Source organism: Poecile atricapillus, chromosome 8 (assembly GCF_030490865.1).
Source record: "Poecile atricapillus isolate bPoeAtr1 chromosome 8, bPoeAtr1.hap1, whole genome shotgun sequence".
Classification (NCBI taxonomy): Eukaryota; Metazoa; Chordata; class Aves; order Passeriformes; family Paridae; genus Poecile; species Poecile atricapillus.
In genome coordinates, this window is record NC_081256.1 from 16461042 (window position 1) to 16477589 (window position 16548).

A 16548-nucleotide genomic window follows, 5' to 3' on the forward strand; every position below is an offset into this window, starting at 1 on the left:
TTTCCCAAGGGCTGTGGCACAGCATCCTCCTTCCTTTCTTGATGTTTTTTTCCTATTTACCAGGCACAGAGGGCTGTGGGAAAGAGTCAGCCTGACTTTGTCATCCTCCTCACTCTGAACTGACACATACTGAAGTCATTAACTTGGCTATCAAATCTCAGCTGTGGGCTGAAACTTGGCAAAAGTTTTGGGACAGGATATAGTGAATTTTCCTGTAGGAAGTCACCTGGTCAGGGACATAAGCAAGAGGGGTCTTCATCACCATGCCTTCAGATTTCTTCACAGCAATGTGATTTATGGGAAGGGCACCCATCCTAGTTCAGATTTCTTTTACTAGTATTTATGGGCTGTGGTTCATGCTGATCTGCTGTGCCTCTGACTCCTTCTTGTCAGCTAAACACATGATTGAGTCTTGTTAGGGTCATTCATTACAGTGTTCAAAATACAGTCATAGAAATAGGGATTTCTCCCTGGGTCATTTCAAAAGTGCCCCTCACCCCATCTGCAGATTTAATATTACTATCCAAGAAAGTTGTGAGTTAAGTTGCTGAGAAACAGGCAGAGCTGGAGCATCTGGTTTTTGGCCCAATTTACCTGGGGTTGTATTTTGGACTCCCATTAGCATTAGGAGATTTGCCACTGACTGTCCTGGCTCTAAGTTTTGATGTTTTCCTGCACCTGTATGTGAGCTCAGAACCACCCAGCCTGATATGCAGTAGTTGGGGAAATACTTGGGGCATGTGTTTCCTGTGCTGATGTTCTACAGCAGAGGGTAGGCAGGGAAAGCCTCCCAGCACCAGTGTGGTTGGCAGCACCCTATGAAGCGTGGTGGCTCACCCATGCAGGGCACTGGCTTGCCTGCTGTGCCAAACGTGGACATGGCCATCAATTCAGTGGAGCAGGTGGTGAAGTGCTGGAAAGGCTGTTTCCCTCTGGCAGAAGAAGGGCCAGAGCCCATCTGTGTGTCAGTGCAGCACCACTGTGCCCTGACACCTCTCACGCTTTGTACACCCTGTTTCCCTGCTGGATCTAAGCGTGAAGAGATTTTTGTTTCACCAGCTTTCTAATTTGACACTGCCTGTCACTTCCTTGCTCCAAAACTACTTATTTGGCAGGGCTGGGAGCGTGAGTCACAGCCATGGCCCAGGATCCTGCCTCCTGCTTTGGCCAGCAGCACTGCAGCTGGGGCAGAGCACATCTGCTGCTGATGCTCCATGTGCCTGCTTGCTGCAGGGCATGGAGGCACTAACCTGGAGCAGGGGAGAGGGTAAATCAATTGGCTAATGAGCAAAAGCTCTTATCCTGATGGTCTGAGCCCAGACAGTTTCCTAATGTGTTGCTTTCCAAGGAAAGGGTTGTGTGCACTCACTTGGTAACTTCAACAAACTTCTCCCAAAGGCAGGATCACTCTCAAAAGAAAAAGTCAGTGGGAGATGCATCTGCACACGGGCTGTGTGTGTAGATATGCTCTAATATCAAGGGCTGGGAAATGAAACTGGATTCTAAAAGGAGATATTCCTTGGAGATTGAATGGGCTTTGCAGAATTTGTGCTGAATAGGGGTAGGTTTTCCATCAGGATTGTAGGGAACATGGGTTTTGTTTTCTCCACTGGTATCTGACTGTGTGACGTGTGCTGGACCCACTGCTGGAAGAAGAAATGCTGTTCCAGTTGGCAGCAAAATGAAATACAGGGTTTCCTGGACATGTCCCTCCTTGTTTCCATAATGGCAGGACCATGTGGGCCAGTCCTCAAGGATTCATCTCTTGCACCCCACTGGTAAAAAAAAGTAGAGAAAGTGAATATGCAGAACTTTAGAAAAACTGCCTGACAATTTTGTTGGTGAAAATGCCAGAGCCTGCTTCTAATAAGAAAGACAGGGAGGGAGCAATATTTTGTTTCTGCTGTATAATGTTCAAAGCAAACAAGAAGCCCTCTCAGGGATAAAGGAGACTCTCAGAAGTGCTGTAGCCTGCTTGAGACCTGCAGAACTTTGTCCACAACCTTGAGGACTTCTGGGCCAACTTCAAGCATCACGTGTGTTGGCCAGACAGCAATGAACCCTTTGAACACACTTTGGGTCAGAGTACCATTCCCTTGGAGGCAGAGAGGGAAGGGAGGCTGGTACTTTGGTCTTGTATCAGCAGCCATCTGTGGTGAGCCACAGATGATTTCAGTGGATGGCAGGGCTGGCTGTGGCTTCCCTCTGCAGGGCTGGTTCCTCAGGCACTGAATCCTCAGCAGTGGGTCTGCTGCAGAACCATTGCTGTGCAAGACTTGAAGTGCCTCTGCCCTAGCTCTGTGGTTTCAAAGAGAGCTTTTAAACTAACGTGGGAGTCTGTGAAATTACTCTGCTGTGATGTGTCAGCTGTTGACACAGCAACATGACAGTATGTCATCACTTATTTCCTGCTTGAGGGATCATAAAGCCTTTTTGCATAGTTTGGTCCCATCTGTTTTTCCAAAGAGAAACTTTATTGTATCTCTCTTGCCCCTCATTGTCCTCTTCTTCCATACGTGGCCTCTGGTGTCTTTCCTGAACCTTGCTCATGAGCTCTCTTGGGTGAGGTGAGAGGAGTTACCCACTTCTCATGAATTTTTGAGGCTGCACTGGCCCTGCTCTGAGCCATCTCTTTGGACTGCTGTCATCTGCTGACAGAGGACTATTCTATGCAGTTAATGGGTACCTAAGTCTGACTTCTTTGCCTGAACAGCCTGGGATCAGAAATGCCAGTAGGACAGCTGACCCGCTGAGCATGAGACAAAAAAGTGTGATATGGTACTTGAGAAACAGCAGTTGCTTTGCAGCCCTGGTTTGAGCATCTGAGCATGGTGGGAAGCCCTTTCTTTTAAAAATCCCCACACTGACATATCTGTTTCTCTAAGTTTACTCTTTTCTGTGGCAAGGAAAACCAGACTTGATAACAGTGAGAGAGAAACTGGTTTGGTTCTGCTGCTCCAGGCCAGGAAAAAGTTAGTGGCATGAAGTCTGCTAAATGGCAGAGTTCCTCTACCCTCACCCATGTCATGTGCTGCCATTGGAGCTGCTTGCAGGTTTTATTTTCTAAATAAACATTTTTTAAGGATTCCTGAGTTTGCTGATCGGGTTTTCAACAAAATGGAAACATTTGCAGAAAGCAAAAGGATGAATCAATATCTGGCAACTTCCTCAGCCACTATATTTTTAGTTCTTTCTTGTGGATAAATGCAAAAAAGAATTTAAGTGAAGTCTTTGTGTACATAAAACCCTCACTGTCCAAGCATGATTGATTAGGGATGCTTGCTGTTTCCCTAATTCTCTTTCTTAATCTTGGCATCATCCACGTTTTCCGTCTTAGCTATTTCCACTGGAGATGAAATGTTTCTTTGCGGAGGGGCAGGAGGGACCCACCCACCCACGTCGGAGGCTCCTCAGACAAATGGGTCAGTGTTCCCTGCAGTCACAGGGGGAGCAGGAAGCCAGCCCCTGGCCACAGCTCAGGGCAGCAAAGCCATGGAGAGCCTGACCCTATTTGACTTCTCTTTTCTAGATCTTGGTCTCTATAAACAGCTTTTTATGGTATTTGCCTTTTAAAGAGGAACCAGGGTGTGGATGGGAACAGTGACAAAGAGCCACTTATAAGGATGGAGTGAGCTCTTACGGGAGTCCACTGCATAATTTTCAGATCAACAGAAAAATCTTGCAATGTCTTAAGCCCTGACATGTCATCTGAAGTATTTAAATGCTGTCATTCACCCTCCCAGCAGTCAGGGCCAGAAGGTTTGCACTCCTGTTTAACAGGGAAACTGAGTCATGGGGTGCTTAGTGCCTGGCAGAAGAATTACCAGTAAATCAGAACCAGAGCCAGGAATTGAAAGCAGAATCCCAGTGCTTGGAAAACACTGGCTTCTCACAGGAGTATGACTTCAGCTGTGTCCTCAGCAAGGGCAGACAGCTCCTCATTTTTTGCATAGTCGAGCACAGCTCTGCCCCAGACAGCAGGTACTGTCTCTCAGGTGCCAGGGTGACATCAGTGTTGGGCTGCAGCAGGGGCACAGCGTGCCAGTGCTGTGAGTGATAACAGCCTGTGCTCAGGGGGGTCCCACAGCATCCCTGTGGGACACACCACTCCCTGGATATGCTGCTGCATTCCTGTCCAGCTCCCCGTGGGCTCTGGGCTGTGGATCATCCTGCAGCAGCTGGCAGAGCTCCCTCTGCAGAGGGCTGCCATCCTTCCCTGGAGTGGCACCAAGCAGCTGCTTTCTCCATCTCAGGCAGGCAGAGCAATGCAAGCAGTGATGGAATAAACACCTGTGTTGTGCCTCAAGTGACGCGTGCATCCTTTAGGATGCTGCTTCCCAGTGCCTGTTGAGAATTGAGAAATTGAGGAGCTGGTGCTTGGATAGGAGACCAGTGAAGGTCATCTATCAACATGGATGCTTTTCAGCCCTTGATGTGAAGAAGGTTGTGGAGGAGTGTGTCTGTACAGGGTTTCCAGCAAGCAGGGCCACAAGGGTGTCAGGAGATGGAGCCTAACACTGTGTGTGATTAACTTCACCCAGGCTGTGGCTGGCATCCCACCTGGCTCTGTCTGCCCCAGTACAGGAATGTGTGCAGACCAGGTGCCCAGTGGGTGGACTGCTCTTGCCCAGGGTAGTGGTCTGTGTCTTATTTCCAACTTGTGGCTGTGAGGAAGAAGGGTGAAGGTACATACCTGTAGGAGAGCAACCAGAGTCAGAAATGTGGGATGTGCCACTGACCAGCCCTTTGCAGAGGGCACTTCTCTTGGCTGCTCTCAAGGACAGACACGTGCCCACTTCCCCTTGGGTCACTCATTCCTCTGGCCACATGTGGACTGGTCAAACTGGGAGTTGATGTATCCCATCCATGGCATTCTGCTAATTCTTGTGAAGGGAAAATTGCTCCACTGGGAGGAACACTCTGCATTTCTGTAGGTTTTTTACCAAGCCAGGATAATAGGATTAATGAGAATGCCTGGAAACCTCAGGCAGTGGAAGCACAATCCTTTAGCTCAAGTCTCCTTGCCTTTGTCCTCCAAGCAGGTTTGCCACAGATCTCTCCCATTGGATGTGGATGTTTGGCAGTCCTCCAGGATGGGCGGCAGCTCCCAGAGTAAAAGTGATGCTGCTGCAGCAGCAGATCTTGTGATTTGGTGCTAATGGCTCTATAACTCCATTACTGTGCCTTTATAGGGGGAGGGGGTTTATACACTAATTAACCAACCGTTTGATTTGATGGCGATACTCTGGGCTCTATTACAAGTGGGCAATTGTAACTCAACATCCCAGTGGGCTCCATGGCACAAAGGAGGGGTTTGAAAGCGCTGCTCCGTGTGCAGCACACTTGGCAAAGGCTCCTTTTGTCCTGCCGCTGGATCGAATGTCCTGATAACGGGATGGAGCTGCAGGGCTTGCCTCACTCCTTCGAGGAATGGCATTAGGAGCCGGCAGCCCTGAGATCTGGTTCTGATTTGCTGTGAGACATCAGACTCCTTACCTGCAATTCAGGGAAAATGATACCTCTTTGCAGGGGCCTTGCAGGGTTCAGCTAAGATTAATAAGGGAGGGAGGGGAGATTAAATATCTGTGGCATTTTGTTGTTACTATTAATGATGTAGAGTGAAGCCAGGGCATCTCTATGAATGATCACTGCATTTTCCTCTTGAGATCTGGCTGTGTTTTTTCCCTCCCCTACCCTCTACTAATCAGAACAAAGTTAAACTTTGTAGTAGAAGTGCCCAGAAACCAGCATTTCTCAGCGTCTGAAGAAAAAGCGGCACGTTTCCTGGTATAATTAGGTCCAGGCTCTCAGGAAATGAAGGCTGTCTAGCTGATAAGTGTTTAGTAATGATTACCAAGACATGGTTGGGGAAAGCAAGCAAAGTGTTTTCATTTCAGAAGCAGCAAATCCAGCTGAGACTTGTGGTGTGTATCATGTATGGAGGCAATTGTCCAAGTGGTATGTGGCCTTGCTGGCTGGAGCAGGAGCCAAATCTGCCCTGGTGTAACTCCACAGGAGCCTCTGGAGCTGCACCAGGAGCTTGAGCAGCAGAGCACACATCTTACAGTGCCCCTGGGCTGTCAGGGGTGTCAGTCTGGGGACTGGTGTTACTCTACTCTCAAAGCCAGTAATTCCTCTCTCAGATTAGTAACAGTGCTCATCAAAGCTGGGGGAGCTGGAAGAGGGTAAGAGGCACATTTGCAAGGGTAGAATTACATCCTCTCCAAATGAAATACACTTTTCTTCAGTGGTGTTGGATAAACTGAATGTGGCAATGCATGAAGATGGATATTCTTCAGCATGCTCTTGTACTGTGTGTCAACCCTTATGAAAGGGAACCTCTGCCCCAGAAATTTCAGGGTCAGATTTTTCAGAGAACGTCTCTGGAGGTTGCTCTGTTGTGAAGTCAACACAGTCCATCCCATGCCAGCATACTCATCCTGCCAACAGTGCTTGAGACCTGATGTGCTCTCAGTGTTCTGGATGAGATGGTAGCTTGTGGACCCCTTCCCCTGCCCTGTTTCTTCTCCCTTCATTTCAGAAAATGCATTCTGGTGGGAAATCCTGTCCCTCTTTTATTCAGATGGGTTCAAGTTTTACGAACATTGAGCATTGGAGAAACCTGAGGAGTTTTGCAGCACTGCTGCAATGCCTCTTGCTTTCCAGATGAGTCAATGTGTACTTTGCAGTTCCACATTTTCTGAAAACTCTGACATAGCCTACTGGTAGGTCTTCCTCAGCCACATGTGTACTCTGGTGAAAATAATACACTGATGTCTTAAAATCTCCCAAATCCCTTCTTTATTACAGGCTGTATAAATGAGTTCCAGAAAGGATTACACAACTCCCAGGAGAACAGGTCTGTTGGTGGCTTTTAAGCACAGTGGTCCAGAGGCAAATCCTGGTTCAGGAAGCCTGCAGCTGCTGGACATTGCTGACAATGCCTTGTGTGTGAGGGTCACCGTGTGCCTGCAATGTCCCCATGCCTTGCCCACAGGTGTCCACCCCTGGCCACTGCTGGGGGAAGATTCCTGGGATACCTGAACCTTTAGACTGAACTTGGCAGCCCATACTGGTAGTGTTCCTGGCAAGACCTCTCCTTTGCTTTTCAGACCAACCAAGATTAAATTGCAGAGCTATGGATATATTTTCACGTCTTCCTTGTACTCCCTCCCTTTCTCTGCAAACTCTGTTTCCAGTGCAGTGCCTTCATGCTGGTCCAGTAGTGGTGAATCAGCACAGAAATTTCTTTCCAAATATGGCAGTTTTCTTCAAACCCACCTAAGGCATAAGCTGAGTTTGCTTCCCCTTGGTGTCAGTCAGTTCCCCTCATGGTGAGCAAAGCCCACCCCCAATCTGCAGATCTTCTACAGACATTCCAAAATGCTTGAATTGGAATCTGATGGTTTATTTTAATCAGATCTGCAGCTCCCTAATGTCCATCACCATCATGATGGTTTCCATGAATTCAGCAGCTGTCAGTCATTATTTTCTGGTTTATGACTTGAGCCCTGGAAGAGGTATTCAAGAAATATTATGTCTGGAAAAAATGTGAATTAAAACCATTTCCTTGAAGACTGTCAAGGGTTTTGGGTGAGGGGATCATGCATAGATATGCTGTGAGTCTGTTTTCTTGTTGAAATTTATGGTTTCTTTGCTTCTCCCTTTCCTGCCCCGTCACAGATCAGGGTAGGGAGAGATAACCTCTTCCTCTGATAGCACAGTCCTGTTTGCAGCCCACCTTCAGAGCTCTGCACTGTGCCTTTCAAACTGAAGCCCTGGTGCTAATACCATAGACTGACCATGGTCAGTGTCTGAGACAGTCAGCACCTTCTTCAGGAGAAGACCTTTCCATTACTCAAGGGAAAGGTAGGGAGGCAGTTGTCAGGCTGGCACAGGCCTTAAGCCTGTTGACAGAATTCTATTTACAGCATAAAAGGGCTGAAAAAACAAGTATCATTTATCTCCAGGTTACTGTGGCTTCCTGGCTCTGGGATGGTGATGGAAAACCATGTGTGATCTGAGAAAGGCATATTCTAGGGACGCACGTAGCTGTTTGGATGTTGTTAAGTAGCAGCAGACAAGCATATGCATCTGCACAGGAAACTTTGGCTCCCAAAGGGCATTCAACAGCTCATCATGTCTGACTCTTCTAAGAGGTGCTGAGCCATTGCTAAACTGAAGAAAGGGAGGAAAGTTTCTGCTGTAAGAATTTTTCTGCTTGTCTCACATTTTTCTGTTGTGTTTTTCTTAAGTGTTTTAGTAATTACTTCCATAGAGATACCAGTGTGGAGACAGCTGGGTAAGGAGTCTGACCCAGTTATCAATCAGTGAAGCTTGATTAGTTGCAGTGTCCAGGGCAGCAGGAAGCTGGAGAAAACTCACATCTAAACTGCAAAGCTGCTTTTAACCGCTTGCCAAGTTTATTTTTTTCTGGTTTTCCCCTAAAATCATGAGACCCTCCTCCCTTGATAGCAAAGGCCTCCCTCACTCCTTGCCAGGAATAAGATTCAGTGAGATTCACCTTTCTTCTCCCAGGTATTTCCATGACTCCGAGGACTGCCTGCCTCTCAGTTATCAGTCATTATATCAGATGAAAGCTCATTATTTGTCTAACAGGCAGTGGCCTACAGGATTGCTGGTGGCCCCTGGGGAGGGGATAGTCACATCCTGCTTGTTCCCAGCTGCCCAGTTTCATTAGCTTTTAAAGCCTGGGCTAATCTTTGATACTTTTCCAGGTGAGCAACAGCTCAGGCCGCTACAGGGATGTTAGAACAGCGGGAGGAAGAATGTGCAAGAAAAAATTCTGCTGTGGAAAGCCTGGCTGGTTTTATACTGTCCACCTTTTAGAATCAAGCACTGCTTGTTGCCATTAGTGTGTGTATTGCTTCTCCCATGCTACTCATCTCCAAGGGCACTGGTTAATTATCTTGCCAGGGAAAACTCTGGGGTGTAGGAATTTCATGGGTAACCATCTGCACAGATTCCTGAGGGATGAATATATCCCACCTTTTCCTCATTGCAAACACTGTTTCACACACACAACTTCACTGCTCTCAGAGTTTGTTAGGCAGAAGTGAGTGTCTACACAGGACAAAATGTGGCTGAGAGTGTATTTCGCAATCAGTCAGATCCAAGGTTCAGTAAATACAAACACATTTCCCACTGCTTGCTCTGCAGATGAATTCTGCAATGCTTCAGTGTGTTGGAGATTTATATGGGAAGGGTCCTTCCTGCTGGGAAGTGGTTTTGCTGTGAATAAATGCCCTGCTCCTTCTGCAGGATTTATTACACAAGTGTGCACTGAAGCATGTAATTCACAGCCAGAAACGTGTGGAAATCTTCATTCTTACATGCCCGGGAACAGTTCAAGAAGAGCATGTCAGAGAGGAAAGGAAGGGAGAATGTAAGGGTCAATCTAATTTGCTTTCTCAATGCTAGATGGCCCTTTCAGACAGGGTTATCCTGTCAGTCTGCCCAGCATGGATTCATAAAATAATGCCAGCATGGCTCAAATGAGAGATTCATTGAGAAATATGATTTCTGTCTTCATTAATTGAAAGATTTTTTTTCCATTAAGAATATTGGTGTTTGATTTTAGACTTCCAAGTATCTCCCACTTTGTGGAGGCTAATTCATCATCTGTTCATCAGCTCATTTTACCATGTACTTACCAATCCACATATCGGTATCCACACACGTTTGTGTCCTGAAAATTGCTTGTTAGAATACCAAAAAACCACAAGTTGTTTCTCAATTTCCATTCTCATGAGAGATTTTCCCTGTGCTGATTCTGCAAATTTGTTTTGTTTTGGATTTGGGTCTACAGAGTGATTGGTAGGCAGCAGCACACGAGCTGGGGTGGTCTAAGAGGAACTGTCTAAAGCAGGCTGGAGGTTGTCTTTATTTTGAAAATTATAAAACCTCTCAAAAGATACATGTTGAGTCTCCAGGAATGTATCATTATTGCCCTCCATCACAGCAGTAGTAGGGATAGGAGGCAGCCTTGTTTATCTTGAGTTGGAAGACAAGAAACTGGTAAAAGGTTTGGAAAGCAGGGGATGGTGTGGTGCTGAGCTTAGAGAAGGCCTCACACCTTTGACTCTGGGTACCTATTTCCTGCATTTGATTAAGATCCTTTCCTGTTGTGTGCTTGCCTTGCTATCTGATTTTGGTGGAGCCAGTTGGTACCAGTGGGCTGCAAACAGCTCAAGCATCATTCTGCAAATGTGTAACCCATCAACAGAGGGAAGATTTCCTGATTAACTTCTCTGGAGAATTTCTTCCTTCTTATTTGCAATAATAAAATAGTTGAGACAAGGTCACATGCTATTTATAGCCATCTCACCCCTCCTTGCTCCTGGGCTCCTGGGCAGTAAGCTCTGCACAGACACAATGAGATTAATCCTTCATGACACTGAACCTTTTATTTCCCTTGTTGTGCTTGCAGGCTCCAGAGCCTCCTTCCTCCGCAGAGCCCAGTGCACTAAGCCTTCAATACAACACAGCAGCACTGGAGCTATGGAAAAGTTTAGAAAAACTTCATCTGTTCAGCAAACCAGGGATTGTCTGGGAGGTTGGAGACTTTGGTTTCTAGGTTAGCTGAATGGTTTGAAATTTTTCATCACAAGCTCCATGCTCTGCAATTAACTGAGGTTATGTGCAGGTAGGCCCTGTCCTGGCATGGCAAAAAATGCTGAGGGATCTGACATATTTTCCAGTACATAAACCTTACTTCTGTTCTCCTCAAAAGAAGAAAATTTAATTGCAACTATGTTTTGTGTGATGAAGAAACTTTAACATAGAAGCAGGTTGGATCAGGACAGTCTGACATGGAATGCCAGTATCTTTCATCTGAGGTTCTGCAGCTTACAACAATTTTTCCTATTTTTCTGTGAAATGAACCACTCCTGAATCTAATTGAGGAAAATAAACATCTTTCAGCATCAGAACCCAGCAGCACTTACGTGTTGTTGTTTTCCCCTTCTTGGCTCTAAATGTTGGCATGTTAAGATCAAAATGGACAGGGCAGGGTGTTCCCAGGGCTCTCTCAGTGCTGATGCTCTGATTTCTTGTGTCTTCTCTGGCTGAAATACACAGGGTTTGGTGCAAAGCTGCAGCAATGGTCTAGCAATCTCATTCCAGTGGGGTGAGCAAGCAGACCTTAGAGCACATACTGAGGTTGTGAGTCTACATTTGTCATTTTTTCCTTGCTGATTTTCATTCAGCAGTTGTTGTGCAAAGATCAAAATCTCCGTGTGTTACGTGCTTGCACATGCTTATGGCCCCCAAGTTGCTTTCTATCCAAATAAACAAAATTACTATTCTGTGGGAGAAATGCTATTATTTTTATTGTTATTAGTTAAAAAACAGTGGAAAACCAGGCACAAAGAAAACAAAATTATTTTTTTCCAATGGCTGCACAGTGAGATTGTGACAAGGCCAGGAATTGAGTCCAGGTGTCCGGAGTCCCAGCCCAGACCTTTAAGCACCAAAATATCCTGCTCTTTGTGAATTCAGTGTTTTGGCAAAAGTTTCCCCAGAGTGTTTCATAACTAATGTCAGAGCTAGGCTCTGAACGTGTCTTACCAGTTAGGAATTTTGCTTTTATATACACTCACCCACTTAAAAGCTCCCCCAAACTTAGCAGCTGTTGGCTTCTTTGTGTTACTTGAATGTTTCTAAGGCAAATATGGAACATGATAAATTGAAAAGCATTGAGTTGCAATGTTCTACTTCAAGTCCACTTAGCAAACTCCAAAGGTCATCTCTGCTGTGTAGAGCCAGCAGGACTAGACACAGTGTGAGCCTCGTTTGAAAGGGATTTTCTGTTGTCTAGAAATCAGGCTCTTCCTGTTTCACAGGGGTGGATGTTATCTGGAAGAACTATAAGTCCATCCTGGGTTCTCTGACAGTTTTTGACAGCTTTCTGAAACAGATCTAGAACTAAGGGGAAAATGAACATCCCACAACAGACTGTTGCAGGTTGTGTCTTGAGGGATCACTTCCCCTTCTGAGAGGTCTTTAGTCCCTTTTAAATCTGCACAGGCAGGGTGCTACTTGTGAATAGAAATCTGTGGCGTGGAAGAATGCAATTCCCCCAGGCATCTCAAATAATGGCTTAGCAGTCCTCTGGATCAGGTCAGCATCTCATGTGCCCAACAAACTTCTTGTTCCATCTTGACTGTCTCTAATTACCAGCTGCAGTGGCATTCCCACAGACACTCAGCAGGACCTGAAAATTCCCTTTGTGAGATGCTCTGGTCAGTCCTTTATCCCACATCCGATGGTGTCCAGCTGCAGTGAACTTTTCCAGACTGGGACTATGTTGAAATGATCTATTTCAAAAGGGAACGTATGTTTCTGAATAGGAGTGTTTCTTTTTTAAAAATACCAAAAACTTCTATTCTGAAGGGGTTTTGTTTTTTTATGTGCTGTCCCGGTTAAAAATTTCTTACAGTCATTTTTCATGCTTGCTGGAAAGCCAAGGGATTATTATGGAGAGTGGTGTCCTTTGGAAAACTCCAAATGAAGGACTGGAATAGATGTTGTTTTTGCAGTGAAATCTGGCTTCCCTTCACATGTTGTCAGTACAGAGATAATCCTTAAAAACTTCTGAAGTTTACACAAGGCAAATTTTTTGCATTTCTGTGGGCACTGCAGCACAGCTGTGCTTTGGTGTGCAGACCTGGGGAGCAGGGCTGGGATGCTGTGGCTATCACCTTCCTTTTGGGGATATTCCTGTGTGCTTCTTGGGCTAGCTCTGCCCTGGAGCCCATCTGCCCTGCTGCAGGATGACAGGATGTGCAGCTCATGCCTCCCTGCAGGTGTCTGTTCTCATTCTGCTGGTGGGTCTGTCTGTGGGTGCCTGTGCAGGTGAGCTGCTGTACCATGTCACATGGATGTGCCTGAGCTTGCTGGCTCTGGTGCCTCACGAGCAGCCTTGCAGCAGTGGCACAGGGCTTGGTGTGGGTTTTTCTGTCAAAAACAACCTGTTTGGACACAGCCTAGCCTGGATTAGCATTAGCCTGGCCCTGGCTGACAGGTTTGGGTCAGATTGCTGATGTATCCCAGGGACCTGACTGCAGCTTGCTGATACTAAGTGGTGTTGGCTTTCTTTCAGAAGCAAGTGTTTTAGTGACTTCTCTCTTGCTAGCTCGTGCAGAGGTTTTACCTGAACATCTGTTCTGTTCCTGATGCTCCCAGCAGCTGACATGGGTGTGTTTAGCACTAACAGTTCTGTTTGTTTATGAGGCTTTCTCCAGGGTGAAACTGATGTCTGGTCTCAGTTCTGAATCTCTAAACCCAAAATAACTTGGTGTATCAAAATAAACTTCTCTTTATACCTCTGCCACCATCAGCAGAGTCTGGCCTTTTGCAGCTATACACAGCTGAGCTTAATAAATGGTCCTCAGTCCCCATCTCCAAGCAGAAGCCCTCAGCCTAGACATAGATCAGCCTCTGAGTCAGAGAGAGCAGTCTTTGTAGTTGCTTTCCCCTCTTCTCTCCATCTCATATCTCATGAGAGCATCTTTCCACCTGGGACTGTGCAGGGGGTTGGAGTAGCTGAGTTAAGAGGATGTGCTGCTGGAAAACAGGCTGGATCCCATCACCAACAGACCATGTTGCAGTGACTTGTCTGGCTCTCAGGAACTCCAACTCTTTCCATTTCACTTACATGGGACCTTCCTCTTTTTCTTTAGCCTCTGCATTCAGGTTTTCCTTGGTTATCCCATCATTTCCCAGTGCAGTGGTGTCAAAAGAATGTCAGAGGATGCTGCATAAACTGCTGTGTTCATCTGCCTACATCACCAATCTCACTTGGTCTTTCTCACTTTGTTACAGCTGAACAAGCTGGAGGAGGCAGCAAATGCAGCTCACACCTTCTTCATGGCAAACCCTGAGCACATGGAGATACAGCAGGACCTTGAGAACTACAAGACCACGTCAGGGAAGGTCAGCTTGATTGACCGGGAGGCCAGGCAGCACATGGTGAGTCTGAGCTGAAGAGGTGCCCAGCTTAAGTATCAGGAAGTCTGGAGAGGAGAGATTAGGATCTTACAGAGATTAATCTATGAATGGGGAAATTCTTGCCAATACAGCACAACAAACTCTCTCTTTCAGCATTTTCACTTAAGGCAAGCCTGCTTCTGCCTTCTCTAGGAACTCTGCTCTTTGCTTGATTGCTACATCCCCAGCCTGGTCCCCTCTATTCAGAGAACTCTGGGGTCATCCATGGCTGTGGACACTCACCAGCAGGCTTTGACTGATGGCACACCATCAACAGGCTTTGATGGAAGCTTCCATGACAGATTTTGGCTCCTGTGTGTTTCTTTTGACCTGAGTTCTCTCACTTGGGCAGGGTACATGCACACTGGTGGCTGTGCTGGTGAGGGTGCAGAGTGGCAGGCAAGAGAGTGTCAGCTGTTTTCACCTCCACAAAGCAAAAACCCAAGTCAAATGCCAGGGCCACCCCCAACTTCCCAATTTCACAAGACTCAAGGGAGCAGGAGTGGCTGTTGGGTGTAATTAATGAAGGTGCCCATTAGAGACCATTCTAAGAAAGATCTTCCTAGGTTGGGACCAATCTGTTCCCTTGTCATTCAGTGATGTTATTTGGGGGGAGGGTAAAAACAACAAAAAAAAGGATTTTTAAAAATATAATACATAATCTAGGAGTGGCATTGAGGAGTCCCTAAATATGGAGGAGTTCAGAAGAGCATTTAGGCAGGTTAATTGGGTTCCACTGGTCCAAAAGTCCATCGATGTCTTAGACATGCTTTGGTTGTATCTGATATATCTGGGGAGATTGTCCTGTCCCTGTCCCCTTGTACCTTCTTTTGAGAAGCATCTGCAGGTGGTGAGGGCAGGATGCTGTGCTCCAGGCAGCGTAGCCTGCTCATGGTTTGTGTTCTGCTTTCCTGCTTTGCAGGAGGACTACAGTGCTGGAGTGAAGCACTATGACAAGGAGGAGTATGAGCTGGCCATTGAGTTCTTGGAGCGTGCCTTGAAAGGATACTACTCCGAGGATGAGGATTGCCAGATCATGTGCGAGGGACCACAGAGGTTTGAGGAGCATGAGTACCTGGATTACAAAGCTGGTCTCTACGAAGCTATTGCAGGTGAGATCTTTTTGCATTTTTAGAGTTCTCACCCTTGGCCCTGAAATGTTTTTTATTATTGGGTTTGGGCCTTTGGCTGGATTTGTTGAAGAGTCTTCCCTTCCATCTCTGCTGCTGGTGCTGCAGGAAGCACCTGGAAGCCCAGAAAGTGCAAACTCAGAGGACAGTGAACTAGAACATCCAAGTTTGGTCCTGAATAGAAGCTGGACTAGAAGAATTGCATTTCCAGATGTGTGCAGCATTTGCAGCTTTCCTACAGCTGGAAGTTTAGGTGCTTTATCGTAAACTGCTTCCATTTCCCCTGTACACAGTCTCGCATACCTCCCTGGAATCTAGACATCGCTGGCCTTTGTTTATGTTTTCTGTTTCTGAGAGCATATGAAGAGAGCAGCAGAGTTCTCTTGGCCATGCTCCAAGTGGCCAGGAAAGTTGCCAAAAAGGCTCGTAACATGGATTTTCTCCCTATCCAAAAGGATGGATTTGTCATTAGTGGAGGCCCACCTAATTATGATCTTGACTGAAGTCTCTGGAGAGAATTGAATGTTGCTGTGTAATCTTCAGATTTGCATGTGTGGCTCTGAGCCAGAGGGGATTAAAACAGTTCAATCTCAATAGAAATGAGATTACATAGTCGTAAGGGTAAGAAAAGCAATAAATTAAGGTTTGTTTGGTGACAGAAATCTTATTTACTCGATTATGGTCTTGGAGTTGCATCAAGCCCTGAAATCTTGCTTCTTTTGTGGAAAATACTTTGCTCAGATGCAGACTGCTTTTTGGGTTTGCATAATTCTGTTTGTGTTGAGACAGGAAATCTAATTGAAACAACCAAGAGGAGAAACCACCAGCATACCGGATGGGAAGCTGCCCTGGTGGGGTTTGTTTATCCATGCGAAAAACAGAAGTGTTGGAAGGGCTGACTTGGTACCAGTGTGGCTGTCAGCTGATCAGGCCTGCTTTTAGAGCCCTGACCAGGACACCAGGGGCCACATCAAAAGAGCAGCCTTCAGTGCAAAGCAAACCCAGCATCCTTCTCACTGAAAGCTGCTGCTCTTCCAACAGGACAAACTGTTCTGTGCTGTGTGAGTGCAGCCCCAGTGAGCTGAGGTGTTTCTGTGCTGGCCCATCCTTAGAGCAGACAGGGGCATGGTGTGGTGGTGCCCAGAGCAGGACATCACCTGGGAGAGACAACAGCCACAAGGTCCCTGCAAGTGCTGTGGCTTGGCCAGGTGTGCCTGGCCATTACAACCCCAAACACCAGGGCCATTCAGGCACCCAAAGAAACAGGGAGTTCAGGGAGGGAAATTAGATCTGTGATGCAACTGCTTTTCTGTAGGAAACTAGGTGGTTCCTTCCAGGACAGCATAATCCAAAGTTCACCCTTGGTCCAAGGCTCTCAGGCCCAGATGTTTCAATAGGGAGTGAGAAC

The 16548-nt window shown here is 46.5% G+C and overlaps 1 protein-coding gene across 1 annotated transcript in view; it reads left to right on the forward strand.

Moving 5' to 3' along the window:
* P3H2 (prolyl 3-hydroxylase 2) overlaps positions 1–16548 on the forward strand; it is a 63233-nt gene that overhangs the window by 31795 nt on the left and 14890 nt on the right. Inside the window, exons 2-3 of the mRNA XM_058844285.1 lie at positions 13846–13992; positions 14933–15122. Coding sequence (XP_058700268.1) covers positions 13846–13992; positions 14933–15122 — 337 coding nt within the window. The remainder of the gene's footprint in view (positions 1–13845; positions 13993–14932; positions 15123–16548) is intronic.